Source organism: Pteropus alecto, unplaced genomic scaffold, assembly GCF_000325575.1.
Source record: "Pteropus alecto unplaced genomic scaffold, ASM32557v1 scaffold104, whole genome shotgun sequence".
Taxonomy (NCBI): Eukaryota; Metazoa; Chordata; class Mammalia; order Chiroptera; family Pteropodidae; genus Pteropus; species Pteropus alecto.
Window position 1 is genome coordinate 5,680,435 of NW_006436664.1, and position 17,797 is coordinate 5,698,231.

Below are 17,797 nucleotides of genomic sequence, written 5' to 3' on the forward strand. Positions count from 1 at the left end.
GGATTACATTTTATAAAACTAAACTCCATTTTGTTAATTCACTGTAAAGATTCTCAATTATACTGTTATGATTTAACAAAATGAAAGATTAGAAGAAGATAAGAATTTTATCAACTATGATCCAGAGAGAACAGTAAATATTAAGAGGGTTGAAAGGAAGAAAAACTGAAAGAGGCTTAAAAATAAGACAAAACAATTTAATGCATTTATGGGAAATTTTAGTTTGCATAAATAAAAATATAAAAATTTAAGGCACAGTGAATCACTATAATAAACATTACAAACTCGCCACTGTTTGACAAGTAGAGAAAGTAAAATTCAAGAAATATAATACCTTAATAAGTCATTATCTTCTTTATACTACAATCAGAAAAGTTTCTAGTTTTCTCTTTTAGATCTAGTAGCTCCAGTGGCCACTGAACTTAGTGGCCAGATGTTCACGTTCATTAATAACAGTGGTCCATAATAGGCCAACTGTACCTGTTGTGAGTTTCTTTGTATTTAATATAGATACATTTAAGCTTCATGCTGTTTAGAAGGCTATAAACAATCTTTCAAAGCTCTAAGTTTGTGAACAGGCTTTTAAGAGCAGCAGCATCTGAAATATGCCGCACATTCTTACCCACGTTAGGTATAAAGTGAAGTCATACAGATACCTCATAAGATTCTGAACATATTTAAGAATATTTTCAAAATTAGTTTATCCCATACTGTTGGAAGGTTGGCTAATAGCACAGTGGGTAGAGAGATGGCCAACCCGGGTCAAGGAAACTTTACTGTTGTTATTTTGAAGTGGTGAATGACAAGTACCTTAATTATGCTACCACCGCACCTTGTACAATATTTAACAGTGAGCCCCTAAAGGGTTAAGTCTTCATCTGTCCCCAGTTCTACTCTCCTCCCCACAACTATCTGACCCATAGGAGGCACTGAGAGCTGAATGAGTGACACAACTAGGATACCATGTGGAAAATCACTAGGTGTTATTACCACTTGAATACAAATATATTAATAAATTCATTCAATAGTGTTTTTAACATGTTCAAAGCAGTGAATTTGAATAACTACTGAAAATACAAGATTAAGTAACCTACTTTAAAAAATAGAAACATCTTAATATTTGGTGTTATAAACTCAATCACCTTTCCATAAAATAGTGATTCTCAAGGAAAGAAAATTCAAAGTGCTTTTATCTTGTTCTTTTTATTACACTCAGTGAACCATCCTTAATTATGAAATTAATGGTTAGTATATAAATGTAAGACATATCATGAGAAAACCTAGGGGAAAAACACATTTTAATCAGAATAGGATTATCAGTTTCAATCAGCCTTAATCAGCAACTTACCTATTTTTTTTTCCTTACAAACACAGACAGCTGTGATAATTTAACTCTTCTTAATCGGCAGGGCTCTAAAATGTCAACTTTTTAAAAAGATTTTAAAACCAAAGCACTAATATGATACACAATAAAAGCATGGTACAAATATTCCTAATTTCAGATCTGACTTTTGCTAAATAGATCTAAGAATAAAGAAACATCTTTCCCTTTCCAGATAATTTAAAATATAAATAACTGTATTAAGTCCCACTGAATAGAGAATGTGAAAGTTCCTGGTATAAAAACCACCTTAGAGTTTGAAGTTTGATAGTCATTTCATTCTATGGTGGGACAGAGACTGGATTTTGTTTGCTTTCTGTTATTACTTCACAATCTCCCTCCATTTCAAAATTGAGATTCACAAATGAAGTGGATACCACTGTTTCTGGCTGATCTGTCTGAACAATGGAATCAGCCTGTAGCTTATTCTGTTGGTATTGTCTTTCTGCTTCTTCAGACATCCTGTTTTCGTCGTCATCTTCTTCTTCCTAAAAAGAGGAAATATCAAGAAAATTGAAATAGAAATGCCCCAAAGGAATAATACTTGTTCCCTCATTTTCAACAGCTTGTGCTTTTTTTTTTAACCAAAACAGTATCATGTACAATTCAATTTGGTCTAATTAAGCCATACGTCCCCATTTCCAAATTGAAAACTACTGTATAACATTTTAAGAAAAGTGACGTTATTTTTAAAACATGATACAGCATGTTTAAATTTGATAGGCTATATCTTTTCGGATTCTAATCTAAATTTAAAAATTAGCTAATACTATATCACTTCAATCATAAGGTGTTGGTCCATTCAGTGGAATAGGGTGGTCTATACACTAAATGGCGTAGCATGGTTAGTGTTCCCGTAAGAACTTGGTATACAGATAAGGCAGTCCCTGGCCTCAAAAAGTTTACAGTCTAGGAAGAAAATTAAAACATGTAAAAAATAGCATGAAGACAAAAAAAAGTACTATAGAGATTTAAAAAGGTAAATAACTTCTAGTTCCAGAAGGAGGAGATGGCATTTGTATTGGTCCCTGCAGTATGAGCAGACGGTAGAGAGTGAGTAACCCGTCAGGAAGATTAATCTAGAGCTTGTTTGAAAGTGAATGAGGAAGACTATTAGGGAGGCCATTACAATTGTCACAAAGGGGCAGTGAGGCTCTAAACAAGGCTGGTCATGATAATAGAAACGCGTTTATTTTTGAAAAGCCACATAAAGTCAGCTGACCTTTCCAGATTCATCTCTAGCCACACCCCTGTTGTACTCTCTATGCTCCAGTGACAATACAGTAGTATTCTTTCCATTTCCCTAAACACAACGTATCTTCATGCCTCTATATTCTAACTTTATCTGAATTGCCCTCATTTGCTGAAAGAAGAATAAAAGATTCTAATATTTCATGTTCACCAATAAATAATAGGTGCTGTTCTATTTTACATATTAACTTATTTCATCCTTAGAACAACCCCTGTGCATGGATGCTGCAATTTTCCTCATTATAAAGATGAGGAAACTGAGACTTATGGAGGTTAGGTATCTAGCCTAAAGTACAAAGTTAGAAGTGGCAGAGCCAGAATTTGAATTCAGAGCCTTTGGTTCTTGGGCCCCTGCTCTTAAGTGCTATAGCTTTCTCATTGTTTAAGGCTAAACTCTTTTCACCCCTACCCTAAGACCTCACTACAGACAGAATTGCCTCACGTCTTTGTGCCTCAACCAACAATTGACACACACTTCTAGTACTTGTAATTTTCTCTGTGTCAAACTCATTCTACTTCTACATTCAATCTATGTGTCCTAAGTACAAAGACTGGGTTTTGTTTCCTCATCTTAAAATTGGAATAATAATCCAGAGGGAGGTGAAGATTAATAACACATATAAGGCATCTCCCATAGCACCTAGCACAATGGAATATAGCATAATTTTACACATAGATCCTAGAGAAATTTCAGTATTAAAAAATTCTATATCCTAATTTGACAAACTAATGATTCTGGAATAAAATGCCTAGTGTAAGGGAGCTCTTTTGGGTACCTAGAGGATACTTGTGTTTGTTATACAACCCATCAAGCCCACAGCAAAGCAAACTGAATCAAGAAAATGTAAAAAGGAGACATACCTCTTTCTTCATCCGGTAATACTCATCAATGGCATACTGGTATTTTGGGGTGCTAATGCCCAAAACAGATGCAATCTTCTCTCCAAGAAAGTCACACACTAAAGATATGAAAGTTAAAAGGCTTACACAATTCCATAAACATTTCTTGAGCACTTTCTATGTGCAAAGCACATTGAATTACAAAAGTTATATAGTCCCTGCCCTCAGAGAGATTATGAACATTCAGTAGTCTCTTCTGCATATAATTCCTTGATTGCCCCAAGAAGTACTTATAGTTTCTTACAGGCTCCCTATAATACCCCCAATAACACTTATCACCAGGTATTATTTGTTACATGTCTATTTCTTTAAAAAAAAAAAAAAGTATACTCTAAGAGTGCTGGAATAACACTGGGCTGGAGGAGAAGAATGACTTGTACTATAACATTCACTGAGTGCTTGCCACATGCCAGGCACTGTGAAAGGTTAGACTCACAGAGGCTGAAGAATTTGGCAAGCTGACAAAGCTGTTCCAAAATTCAATCCAGGTCTGAATGTAAAGCTCATGTTCTTTTCATTATACCAGACTGTCTAGCATATACTGAGTGCTCAGTAAATGTTGCTGAATGAATTACTATTCAAAATTAGATCTAATAAGCAGCAGAAAGTGATAGAAGCTATGAGGGAGTTAAAATTGGAAAGAGAGGAAAACTGTGATTTAAAACCTAATCTTAAAGTTAGCATGATTAAGTCATACATTGGTAATTAATTTCTTTCAAATAAGACTTAGTTATATCTCAAGAAATGAAATATTAATGAAAGAAAATAAATTGTAACTACAGGCTTTAGAATAAGCAGTCAAACAGAATAACAAAATCAGTAAGAAATCAAATGATAAAATAACAAAATAGTTGCTAACAGAAAATATTCAGAATATGAAAATCGTTGTCTAAATATAGCCATTTTCAGTGCTTAAAAACACACACACAACCAGAAGCTGAAGAATGTTTTAAGGTGAAGTACAAGTTAGACTAATCCCTTTCAACGCTAGCCAGCTTGAGAGTGATCAACTCCCTATTGTTTCTCCTTCATTTTTGAAACACTCAATTTGGCAAAGCTCCTGGAGCATATTATAGTAGTTATACAATATTCATACAGAGAAATGATACCTGAGAGGGTTGATGTGGCAGCACGAAGCACGTAAAACCATAAGTAGGGGCCCCAGGTAAGTTTTGTCTGCAATAAGAAATCAGGTTATCAACATTCATACCTAAACTCATTCTCTATATTTAGACCAGAATGAAGTAGTCAATACTTGGTGGGCACATAGAATATTCTATAGATAATGCTACGAACAGATTACAATCCAATAAAAAATTTAAATGTTTATAGCTAGAATTCCACAAAGATATTTTACATTCACCCATATAACTACCATCACCTTAAGCCCATGGAATAACTAAAAAAAGCAGCAGCCACTGAAATGGAGTCATTAAGTCACAGCCTTAGTTATTTAAGAATTGATGATTCAGAGCCAGCCTTTCTCCTGTCATGCTGTTTTGTCTCTATTGTTCATAAGCACATCAGAGAAAGTGTGCAGTTAATGGAAAGAGACATTAAGAAATCATATAAAACAAAACACTTATAGTATGGTGGGGAAATCAAGATTCAGAGAAATTAAGCAGGATAACGCATATCAAATGAACACTATTAGTGGGGAAACAAGTAACCAGTAAGTGGCAATCAGTTTTTTGTTTAAGGATTATAAAGGGATTAGACTATATAATGCAAGAGAAGGTCGGTGTATACTGGGTAGGCCAGGACCACTGGCAGAATGCAGTCTACACTGCACATCTCCATAGCTGATCTTGGTGCTCTAAGTCCACAGAATACTTTTGTGAAGCTTGCCACATAGATGACAGTTTGCATCTATGGATAAAGTCAGTAATATTAGCATGCTTCCTTGCCCTAATATTTTTGTTTTAAAAGAAAATGCAGAATAGAGCCTTAATCAATCAAATAAATAATTGTTTTAATACTGGTCCCAGGGAGGGGAGAAAAAGATAAACTTGCCATAGTCTTAGCTAAGATACGTTAATGGTTATAAGGGTATTAAAAAGCCAATACAAGAATATCTGTAAGAATGAAAACTGTAGACACTGAAAACAATTCTTTTTTCTCTGTTGGTGAAATGGAAGTATCTTCCTTTTCTGATATCTAAAGCTGATCAGTTTGCCAATGTTAATGTTACTTCCTTTTCTTCCTGGTTAAAGGAGGGTAATTTTTTTTACCTAAGAGTTTTCAAAGTCATTTTGAGTAACCACGGTCCGTCTTATAAACTTCTTTTTATTCAAGTTAGTTTAAAAAATAAATTTGTACCAAGTTAGTTTAAAAAATAAAGTTGTACCAAGTTAGTTTAAAAAAATAAAGACTATCTGTAAGACTGGGCATTATGCGCTAAAGCGGAGAGTAGGAAACAAAATAATGCTCTTCCCATGAAAAGCAGGTATGCCAATTTCTGTGTTAGTACACCTGAGAAGACACACAGTGAGATAGCTCCTTAGTCTCTATTTATACAGGAATGAATGTCTAAGCAAAGAAATATATTCAACTAAGAAGATACTATATATTTCTGACTCCCTGATCAAATCTGCTATATATTCTATATTTAGAGCAGGAGGCATCCTTTATGTGGGTATAAGGGTTATTTTCGGGGCTCTGCTTAGGATACTCTGATCTCAGAGTTTACCTTATGTTTTTTACAGTAAATGAACAGTGCAGAAATATAAAGAATGAAACCAGTTTCTATAACACACAGTAAATGATAAGGCCAAGAAAGTATAAATAGTACAGAAAAGAACTATACAGAATAAGACTAAGCATGCTTTTGGAGGAAAGGATATATTTCTTAGTGGACCAATTCTACGGGCATATTTTTCTAAAGAGAATAATTCTAATATCCAGGCTATGACTACTAAAGAGTCAAGCTTGCTCCAGAGCTGAGAAACTGGATAAAGATTCCTGAATAACAGCTATCATTATCACACACAGTTACACAGAATGAATTTATAGTGTTCTTTGTTTAAACACTGACCTTACTGAATCAAAAGGACAGATGGTTCAAGAGCCTACAATGGAACTCAGCCACCACTGCCAGCATCACTACCACTACCATCATCCCAGTAAGAGAAGAACTGGGATGAGATCTTGGGTCTTCAAGACTTCCAATTTATGATACAAACTCAAGTTGATTTACTTTTTCATCTCTAAAAATTTAAGTATCCATCTCTTCCTTATATTAAGACTTGCTACCTTTTACTTTTGTTTTTAAACTTACTTTTAGGTTATAAAAGTAATGGCTGTTTATTATAGAACACTTAGAAAATGGAGCAAAGTATAAAGAAAATTTAAGTCACCTATTTTCAACCACCCATAATTATCATTAACATATATTAGTATATTTTTCCTTGAGCAAATATGTTTTAAAACATTGTTATACTTTCTCTATCCTGTTTTCCTCATTTACTGCAACAAAATATTAAGCATATTTCCCAAATGCTTAACTTCCTAATGGTGAAATAACTAGGCCAAAAATATAATCATTTGGAAAACTCTTCCTTCAGACTGCAAAACTTTACATCAGAAAATTTACCAATATATATTCAGCAGCAATGAATGAGATTGTCCATTTGCTAGTAGCCTCATTACAACACATTATCCTTTTCCTTTTTAAAATTTGGCAGTTGAAAAATGAGCCCAGATAATTTTAAGTTCTGACTATATTACAAAAAACATTAGCCCATTTATATAGGTAACAATTACGTGCATAATCAAATTTTTAAAATATCTATGTATATACACATATACACGTATTTGAGGAACCCTAATCAAAACTAAACAAAAGGGTAAAGGAATTACAGGAAATATGTTTATTCTTAAGGCACATCTAAGGCAAAATCTTAAGGGAAAGAATTACCATAATATAAAAAAAATCTAAGTCTCCTTTTCTTTTCTATCAAGTATATGCTAGAGAAACTGGATTAAGATTATTCTTAAATCTTTTAAATGTCAAGCTTTCTTTTTTTTTTTTAATTGGATCTGTTTTACAAATCTACTACATAATACAGGATAATATCTTTTCAAAATTCCTTTGTTCTATCGGATTTATGATGCATTAGAAGCAAACAGAAAATGGAAAGTCTGCTCTTCACATTAAGGAAGCCAGGTTTGTCTTCAGTTATTAACGTTTGCTAGAATAGCTATTACCAAAAACAAAACAAACAAACAAGATAAAAAGTGTTGGTGAGGATGTGGGAAAATTGGAGCCCTTGTGCACTGTTGGTGGGAATGTAAAATGGTGCCACCATTATGGAAAACGTTATAAAGGTTCCTCAAAAAACTAAAAATAGAAATACCATACAACGTGGCAATCCCACTTCTGGATATTTATCAAAAAGAACTGAAATCAGAATCTTAAGGAAGTATTCTATTTCCATCTTCACTGTAGTATTATTCACAATAGCCAAGATGTAGAAACAACCTAACATCCATTGACAAATGACTAAAGAAAATGTGGTATACACATACATTGAATATTATTCAGCCTTTAAAAAAAAAAAGGAAATCCTGACAAATGCAACAACATGGATGAAGCTTCAGGATACTATGTTAAGTGACATGAGCTAGTCGCAGCAGGACAAATACCCACTCGTATGAGGTATCTAAAATAATCCAACATATAAAAGCTGAGTTGAATAGTGGCTGCCAGGGACTAGGGAAAGGGGGAAAATGGGGAGTTGTTCATTCAGTGGGTATAAAGTTTCAGTAATACAAGATGAGTAAGTTCTAGGGATCTGTTTTACCACATTTTGCCTATAGTTAACAATGCCGTATTGTACACTTAAAATTTTGTTGAGTTCTCATGTTAAGTGTTCTTATCTCGATTTTTTAAAAAACTGATGGATGTTGGCTGTAAGCTTTAAAAATCTTTTTTGAAATGGAAATTACAATGGAAATTAATTCTGACCAAAAACAGATTCAGAGGACAAATCCTCAGGGCTGAAGTAAACTATAATGCATTTATTAATGTTTAAAATTTCCCTCCAAAAAAAAGAAATACTATTTAGGAAGAAAAAAAATTATTGTACGTTTCTTTATGACCAGAAGTCTATATTAAGCTACAAACTTAAAGAAAAATAGTGACTAATATTAACATATGTATGTAAAAATAATAAACCAGATGAAGACATTTATAATTCAGGCAGCAATGAAAAAATATCAAAAAATAAATAAATTGTACCTCTTTTAGCAAAAGATTTAATTGCTATTGTTTTGTCTTCTTCACTTCGTTAACATGGATACTCCTATTTGCTAATTATAAATTCTTCATGAATTGTACTAGATTTTTTTTTTTTGTAAAACTTTTATTTCGAAGAAAAATGTCAGCTGTCAACTTCAAGCTGACATTTAAGGCACATCTTAAGGCACATCTAAGGCAAAATCTTAAGGGAAAGAATTACCATAATATAAAAAAAATCTAAGTCTCCTTTTCTCTGAATGTATAAGTTTCCTACTGGAAACTCATATTAATATAATATTAAATATGACATTAATAATATATTAAATGTCTATTATATATTATATTACATTAATATGTGATATGATTGCAGCTCTTATTTGCCTAAAAATCGCTGTAATCTGGAAGACATGAACTACTACCAAGAAAACATAACTTTAAAACTCTAGAATGACTATTTTAGGAATGGAGCCATCAAACAAGTTAATCTCATAAACTCTAAAATGAAGCTTGAGTAAGAACTATAGAGCAAAATTTATAAATTAGTCATGGCTTGTCAAATTCCAATGGATTCTAAAATTGCCTCTTGAGTAAGATTTCTTGTGCAACCTATTATATCTGCTTTGTTAACTATTACTACCTTACATGCATATAGTTCTTAGTCATTTTCAATGTTTTCATATATACTATCTCATTTAATTTTCAAAAACAACTCTGAATATAGATGAGGCAAATGTTATCTTTTTTTAAATACTCACGGAACCTGAAGTGCAATGAGAGTTAAATTTTTGTCAAAGCGCAGTGATTATCATAGGATCGAGTCAGAAAAGCTGAGCTGCTGACTATTCACATTGCCTCCCAGTGAGAAAATATTAGACAGGTTTCTTATTGCCCTGTTAGTTTAAGCCTACGAATTCAAATAAATTCTAACGGCAACACACTATATACAAGGTAATTAAAGATTTTAAGAGTGGATATGCACTTCCAGCAAAATAGCATGAGAAATTCTGTGGACCCGCTTCTCAGTGAAACTGGTGAAAATTATCAAAAACACTTAAAGTCTCTGGAAATGTTCCTCAAGGCATACCACAAATGAAGAAACATTTACTCAAGAAAATATATAAAATTGGATAAGAGAAGCAAGAGTCCATGATAACTGAACCAAGATCACTCCCTCCCACTGCCTTTCCAGCCAAGTGAGGTAGAAACTCAACTCCAGACTCATACTGCCAAGAACACAGGACTTCGTCTACCCCCAGCTCCCAATAAGAGGGCTTTCTTCCTGGAAGAACAGAACATCAATTAGCACTTCTCATCCTGCCCACAAGTTGTCTATTATTAAGTTTCAGGTGAGTACAGTTGACTGGTAGGGGCTCCCTTCCTCCATCAGCCCCCACTAACGAAATGGAGGCTCTGCCTCAGGCGTGGTGCCAATGAGAATACTAGTGCACTAATCACCCTTTCCCCAGCTCAAAAGGCAGTGGTTTCACGCAAAAGAGGTGAGCCAAGAAGATCCAAGGCTACTGCTCCCCTCTTCTACCGAGTACTCAGTTCCCAAAGTAGGGGTGTCACTCAGAGAGAAATGCACCAAACATAGCTCCTAATCTCTTTCCAAATGAACTGACTTCATTGGCAGCAGAGGTGGAAAAGTCCAAGCTGAAGATGCTCTCAAAATCAGTGGAGACTGTGGTGAATAACTAGGAGAAAATTCTTAGATTCTATGAAGATACAGACGAAACTAGATGCCAGCTAGTTTGCAGCAGAGAACTAATCCAGCCGTCACTAAACAAATCAACAAGCAAATAACAATGTCAAGATCCTGGGCGCAAGGTGGGGGCAGTACCCAATGTTGGTACTAAATATCTAAAATGTCCAGTTTCCAAAGAAAAATTGAGACATAAAAAAAAAAGTATAACCCATACACAGTAAAAAGAGCAGGCGAGAGAAACTACTTGTGAGAATGACCAGATGTTGGATTTAACAAAAAACTTCAAAGTAGCCTTTATAAGTATGTTCAAAGAACTAAGGAAACCATAATTAAATAAAAGAAGGTATGATAACAGTGTTACATCAAATAGATAATATCAATAAAGAGTTAGAAATTATAAAACAGAACCAAATGGGAAGTCCAGAGTTGAAAGGTATAATAACTGAAATGAAAAAGTCAATAGAGGGGCTCAACAGAACAAAAACTGACAGAAATGAAAGGCAAAATAGACAATTCAACAACAGTTGATGGCTTCAATACTCCATTTACAATAATGAATAAGACAACTAAACAGAAGATCAACAAGGAAACAGAAGACTTGAATAACACTATAAATCAAGCAGACCTAACAGACATCAATAGAATACTCAACCTAACCACAACAGAATATACATCCTTCTCAAGTACATACAGAACAATCTCCAAGACAGACCACAAGCTAGGCCACAAAACAATCTTCAATAAATTTAAAAGGACAGAAATCATATAAAGTATGTTCTCCAACCACAATGGAGTGAAATTAGAAATCAATAACAGAAAAAAATGTGGGAAACTCACAAACGTGGGAAGTAAACAACATACTCTTAAATAACCAAAAAGTCAAAGAAAAAAATCAAAGAGGAAAAGTTAACTTTGAGAGGAATGAAAATGAAGATATAACATATAAAAACTTATGACCTACAACTAAAGCACTGCTTAAAAATTAAGAAGAAATTCATAGTTATTTAAGAAAGAAGAAAGCCTAAACTAACCTAAGCGAACTGTATCTCAATAAAGCTTTAAAAACGGAAGAAATCTTTAGGAAAGTATTAAGCATGCATTTTTTTCTACGTAATCCTTTATTACTTAGTGTCTACGTAAAGAGGGCAATTTTTGAGACAATGACTTTTTTAAACATACATATGCATACAAATTTATACAGACAAATAAGAACCCCTACAAAGTAATTTAAAAGAAAGACCTTTATCCCAATCATACTTTCACTGCATGAAACACTTCTGCAATATTTTGCAGGGTTTGGAATTCCCTTCAGAATATGTTGCAGTCTTTTGAATATTTTCTATAGTAGGGAATCTGGATTTGATTCCTTTTTAATAACCAAAATTTATTCAGAGCCAAATCTGATGAAAAACTAGTAATAACATTTTAAGAATCAAATATAAATTAACAATTCTCTATCCTGCTTTTTCTTCATAGCACTTTCATAGTCTGATAATTACAGTATATATTTATTGCCCACTAGCATATAAGAGCAGAAATTCACATTGCTCATTACTGTTATCACCAGTGCCTAAAACAGTACCTGTTAGAAAAAATCAGTCAATATTTGATCAAGTGAACTCTTAAAATGCCTTAGAAGGGCAACATTACATTTTTAAAAATATACAGCTAGTTTTATGATTTTATAGTCACATCTTTTATAAGTTAAAAATTCTTAAATTTAGCTAGTGAGGCATATAAAATTAAGAACTATACATGCCTAACTTCTAATCAGAACTTATAAAAAGAACTAACAACTGTAAGTTTTGGGTGGAAACTATAATGGTAACATAGTTAATTCAAAGAGACTGAAAGTCAAGCACTCTAGTAAGATAAATCTGGAAACCTATCCACACTGACAAAGAACTCTGACACTCAAAAACTATTCATGCTTCTGAAATGCAGGAAATATTTCCACCCATATTGTATAAAAATACTGTTTTCTACCAAAATCATAATTTTGGTAGATAATGCATAATTTTATAATCAGAATATAATCTCAAATGACTCCTTCCATTCAATGTTTAAGGGGAAACACATCAATCAAAGCAAAACCCACTGACAAAAGGGTCACCAGTATCAAACGCACAGGATCAACAGTAGGCAAAACATCTTTCTTCTCCAGGCCATCAACTTCATCTTCGTCTGTGCTGTATTCTTCCATTGTTTCACCACTAACAAAGTGGATGACTCTCCTTGGGGCTTTCTTCTTTTTTCCAATGACTCCCAGTTCTACATTTTCAAAGCCTCTTTCGTTACTCATCTAATGCCAATAATAAATTAAGAAAATGAGAATTTTGAGATTAATTTTTTTTATATAACAAAAAAAAAATTTCTGGGTTGCTTTATTTTAGGGAATGAAGAAACACAAGCCAATCCTTAAATGGTTTTTTAAAAAATAAAACAATCATAAGAGTATCAATAGCATCTCAAAAGAGTTTAATAATAAAGCAAATATGTGCATACTCACTACCAAGGTGAAAAAAATAGAACTTAATCAATTAAACTTTGTTTAAGTCAACAGCTAAGAAATCAAGCACCACACTTCAAGTTATATCAATTCCAATGCAATATATGTGAAGACATGTTGGACAGCCATCGTTTTAAAATATAATGCTAATTATGGCAAGATTAATGTGTAATATCAAAGGAAAATCATATAGATGCACATATATGTAGGATGGATAGGGAGAATAAAGTACCCATTTATACCAGGGAACTCTCCTAAGTCTTTGGATCTAAGCTAAGCGTGAGCAAAACCAAACCAGTTCACTTTAACTCTGAACCGCACCTTTTCTCAAAACAGTAGCCCCAGATTCAAACGCTTTTTAGGGTCAAACAGGTACCAAAAATGTGTAAAGCTAAAGATGGAAAGACGGATAGACCCTTTGGAAAAAGCATGCCCCAATTAAACACATTAAATTAAAAATAATTTTAAAGCACTGTGCAGGCCAAATAAAACTCATTTCTAAACCAGATCTGAAAAGCAAGCCATCAGTGATATATCTTTGAACTTCCAGACTTCTTAGTAATATATAGGTGACAACAGACTTCTCCTGATAGTAAAAAGATTTTATGAATTTTAAAACTATAATATGTAATCTATGGAATTCTAATTATGTCCAAATTCTACTCCTGGATAAATACTAGTTTTACCTCACACACATAGCCATGTGCCAAATTCAGAGTAAGTGTATACTGTGGAAGAAGATGAAGAGCTTTTCTTCCCTGTCATTCTGCCTCAAGTTTAAAATCTGAAGAAGGCCCTCATTGAATCTTCTTATCTGAAGCTTTCAAGAAGGACCAGTACAAATAATTGTGAAAAAAAAAATCTTGCAACAGTGGTGACCCCTGGGGATAGGTACGAAAATGGGGGAGAAGGTACAAATAAGGGAGCAGTTAAAAGGGCTTTCTATTCATTTTTGTATTTTATTATTTTGTTTTGTTTTTGTGATGAAAATATGTTCATGTATTACTGGTTAAATTTTAAAATTAAACCAAAGCAAAATGATACAGGACTACAGGACTGTCATGATTAGAATCCATGTCAGTGAGATTCTCTAAGATAGTCCAGAGTTCAAAAATGTTGTCCTCTATACAAATTCTTCTTTGTAGATATGACCAAACATAATTTAAAGCCATAACTGTTGTTCAATCACTAGAAACATTCTTTGAACTGCATGTATAGAGATGGCATTATACTAATAAAAAGTGGACTAGAATTGCCCAGTTATGCCAGTTTAAGTAACTGTTTTTATGCATGCTTTCCTCTTAATCTTCTAAGGTCTTTCTTAGAATATAGATATGGTTCTTTTTCTGTCCCTCACTTCCATAGGTAAATTTGGTCATTAGCTAGGATTTGAATCCAGGTATATTCAACCCAAATAATAGACGTATTGTTCCATTACACGCGTGGTCCACTGACAGCAACTGTAACTGTTATATAGCAAACTGAGATCATGAAAATGTTGATAGCATGGGCTATCTACAGATTAACCTGGGAGGGGGGGGTGGAAACTGCAATTTTTCTCTAGTCTGTCCTGAGGGTTCTAAAAAAATCCAGCCCTTAATAAAGGAAGACAAGCCCATTTTATTGTGTCCAGAAACAAAGTGGACAACATACAGCCCACACGGGCCACTTTTCTTCCATCCCCAATCCCTAGGCACAGTGAGCCATTCTCATCCACTCTCGTTTTCCCCTTGATTTAAGTTTTGGTTTGTGGTTGTCTTGACATCAATGTCTCCTTTGGATCATGACTTTCTGGCTCCCCTTATGGACAAGGGAAAATCAGAGGAGCTGGTTTAGATCTCCAGTCATACTAACTGTATGGATATGATGCTAAAGCAACAGTCCCAGTCAGTGAATAGAGCTGAGACCTTTCACAGTACATCACCACGCTCCATTCCACTCCCACTCCACTCCCATCAGAACAGAAGCAGCTTTTCACTGCTCCCTCTAGCAATCTCTCATTGGCTTAATTTTTCTTTCCTAAGATACAGACAAAGGAAGAAGGGGTGTCTTTCATTGGCTCAACTACTTTATTTTCCTTAGACAATTTTAATAAATCAAAACATTCTTGTCTGGGTCATAACAACTAGTACAAACTTAGCTGCTATCTCCATTAACTGACTCAGCTCTATTCTTTCCAGTTAAAAAAATATCTACAAAAGGGAAGACTGAAACACGATTCATATTTTTTATTACAATACCTGTTAGTTGAATATAAACAGAACTTTGAGTAATATCCTCTATACATATGTAATTAAAAATGGCATTTTATTTGTTCCAATTATCACATTTCGTATATAAAGATTTTTATTACAGATTTATTTAAGGGCTTTCTTTTTAAATTTTTATATTAATTTTCGATACAGTAAAACCCAAGTTCTACCATCTTAAGGAGGAGTGAACCAACTTTTTCTGTAAAGGCCAAAAAGTAAATATTTTAGGCTTTGCAAGTATAGTGTCTGTCACAACTACCAACTCTTTGAAAGCAGCCATGGACAATACATAATGGCTTTGTTCCAATTAAACTTTATATAAACTGGCGGTTGGTGGAATCTGGCCCATAGGCTAAAATCTGTGAAGCCCTCATCAGAAGGAACCAGATTGGCAAGTAAAAAATCTGTGAAAGACAATCTATGACATGTGATTCCAACTTCTACTTGGGGTGGGGTGGGGCGTCAGTTAAAGGAGGTATTGATGGGTAAAACTAACCAGAAAGTAATTTGGTACAAAATTTCCAACAATTATAAATGAAAGTTATTCTCTGAATTTTGCAAATGTTTGATTTTTACAGATAAATAATAAACCTTAAAACAAAATTTTTATTGTCGATTACACAAATCCCATTTTAACAAACTCCAAAGATCTGAAAAGACAGTTATATCTAAGAACTAAGAATAAGAACATAACATAATATCACACAGCCAAAACAAAGAGCCTTTCCTCAATTATTTATCTGGTAAATCATACAGGTATGTTTATTTTGTTATCAGATTCGAAGCTTAAGTAGTGATGAAAACAATTATAGTAACAGAGGGAAAAACCAAATGGAAAACACATCAAGCACTGTAAACTTAAAGGTTCAAGTGAACCTGTCAACCATAGGTGTCAACTGAAAAGTGGCTTCCTAATCAATTAGCATTGTCCTTGAATTCCTTCTTACAGGTTACCTTCCTCTTTCTTAAGTAGAAGAAAAAAAAACCAGGAAATTCCACATAAAGACTAGTATGCGGAAAAAGTTTTTGTAAATGCAAACTACATCTGTAAGAGCTATATGCACTTTCAGGCACCATTCTCTGGGGCTCTGTAGCTTGGGGAAAATGTCTTACCATTCAAGTAGTTAAGTCTCAAAAATGAACCTACTGAAAAGGCTTCATTCTCAAGCAGGGTGGAAAGATTTCTACATAGGAGCAACTCGAGGTTTTTACTAGATAAAACTATACTCCTAAGCTGATTTCAGCTAAAGCAATTTCTTCATCAGTTTGACTTGGCCAAAGATCCTAAAATACTACAGACCATCAAATTCAAAACCTTACCTAACTCTCTAAACTGACATTGTTCAAATCAGTAACCACCAGGCACACGTGGCTAATGCTCACTTGAAATATGACTGCTCCGAACTGAGATGTGCAGTAAGTGAAAAATACATACAGGATTTCAGACTAGTACCAAAAAGAAAATGTAAAATATTTCATTGATAACTTTCATATTAATTGCACGTTGAAATGTTTTGATAAATTGAGTTAACATGTTAATTTCACTTCATATTATATGTTAAAATTTTTTGATAAATTGGGTAAACAACATAATATTAAAATTAATTTCACTTTTTTTTACTTTTTTAATGTGGCTACTACAAAATGTAGAATTTACAATAAGGCTCGGTTACATTTTATGTGACAGTGCCGCTTGCGCCTTAGTTTACCTCACTAAGGTGAAATGGGGATAATGCCCACCTCACGCAGAAGTTATAAGGAATGCAAAAACCTGTAAACACTTAGTACTTATTTTTTATTACTTAAGAAAAGGCCAGATGCCAGGTCAGACGCCTGCACGAGACTGAGGTGATTGAAGCCGCCGTCACCTGGATTCCAGCCACGAAGGCCACCTTTCGGGGAAACGCCTGCCTTCTCACGTTTGCAGACCCGAAACTGGAATATCACCCCTAGAAACCCGAGGCCGCCCGAGAGTCCGCGGCGCTGCCACAGGAGGGGTTGGTGAGCGGTCCCTTCCTCCAAGCAGAGGCGGGGTACTGAGGAAGAACCCCGAAAAGCACCTCCGGGGGGCGGCCTGCTCGGAGGAAGGCCCGCAGGCCAAAAGGGCAGCAGGCAGACAAGGCAGAGAGGAGGCTGGGCTCTCCCAGCCTCGGCTTCACCTACCTGCCGCTCCGACTCCCTGAACGCCGCGGCGGCCGCAGCTCCTGAGGCTGCTACTGCTTCTCCGCCTTCCGCACGGCTCACAGGCTCCGGGTCCATCGTTGTTGCCGCCACAGGGCTGCTGACGAGATAGAACGTAGTGACGGATAAAGCCACTTCCATCCTCCGCCCCCCGGCCCAGTCGTAGACAGAGCCCGCGGCCGGGAAATGGGACCCACCCGCACTGCCCGCCTCGCGCCGCGCCCCGCCACGCCACAGCGGGAGGGGCGGGCCTGGGGGCGGGGCCTCTCAAGGGGCGGGGTCGGCCGCCGCCTCGCCCACAGGGCTCTGCACCTGGGAGTCGGCTGACTGCAGCGTGGGAGGTGCAACTACCGGGGCCTTCTGCAGTATCGCTTCCGGC

The 17,797-nt window shown here is 35.1% G+C and overlaps 1 protein-coding gene across 1 annotated transcript; it reads right to left on the reverse strand.

Moving 5' to 3' along the window:
• Positions 1-176: 176 nt before the first annotated feature.
• FAM177A1 (family with sequence similarity 177 member A1) lies at positions 177-17,645 on the reverse strand. Its single transcript, XM_006913479.3, has 5 exons — positions 17,401-17,645; positions 12,605-12,778; positions 4,642-4,708; positions 3,494-3,591; positions 177-1,869 (listed from the first exon to the last, which is right to left on the reverse strand). Exons 1-5 carry the CDS (start codon positions 17,557-17,559, stop codon positions 1,663-1,665), a joined length of 705 nt encoding a protein of 234 aa, XP_006913541.1. The 5' UTR covers positions 17,560-17,645; the 3' UTR covers positions 177-1,662.
• Between the last annotated feature and the right edge of the window lie 152 nt (positions 17,646-17,797).

Excerpts from the sequence above, each read along its gene's own strand:
- FAM177A1 (XM_006913479.3), bottom strand. The coding sequence starts at position 17,559 with ATGGAAGTGGCTTTATCCGTCACTACGTTCTATCTCGTCAGCAGCCCT. Across the intron at positions 4,709-12,604 it reads TTTTGCCTACTGTTGATCCT|ACAAAACTTACCTGGGGCCC; the intron begins GTGCGTTTGATA and ends TTCTTATTGCAG. Across the intron at positions 1,870-3,493 it reads ATTACCGGATGAAGAAAGAG|GAAGAAGAAGATGACGACGA; the intron begins GTATGTCTCCTT and ends TCCTCTTTTTAG.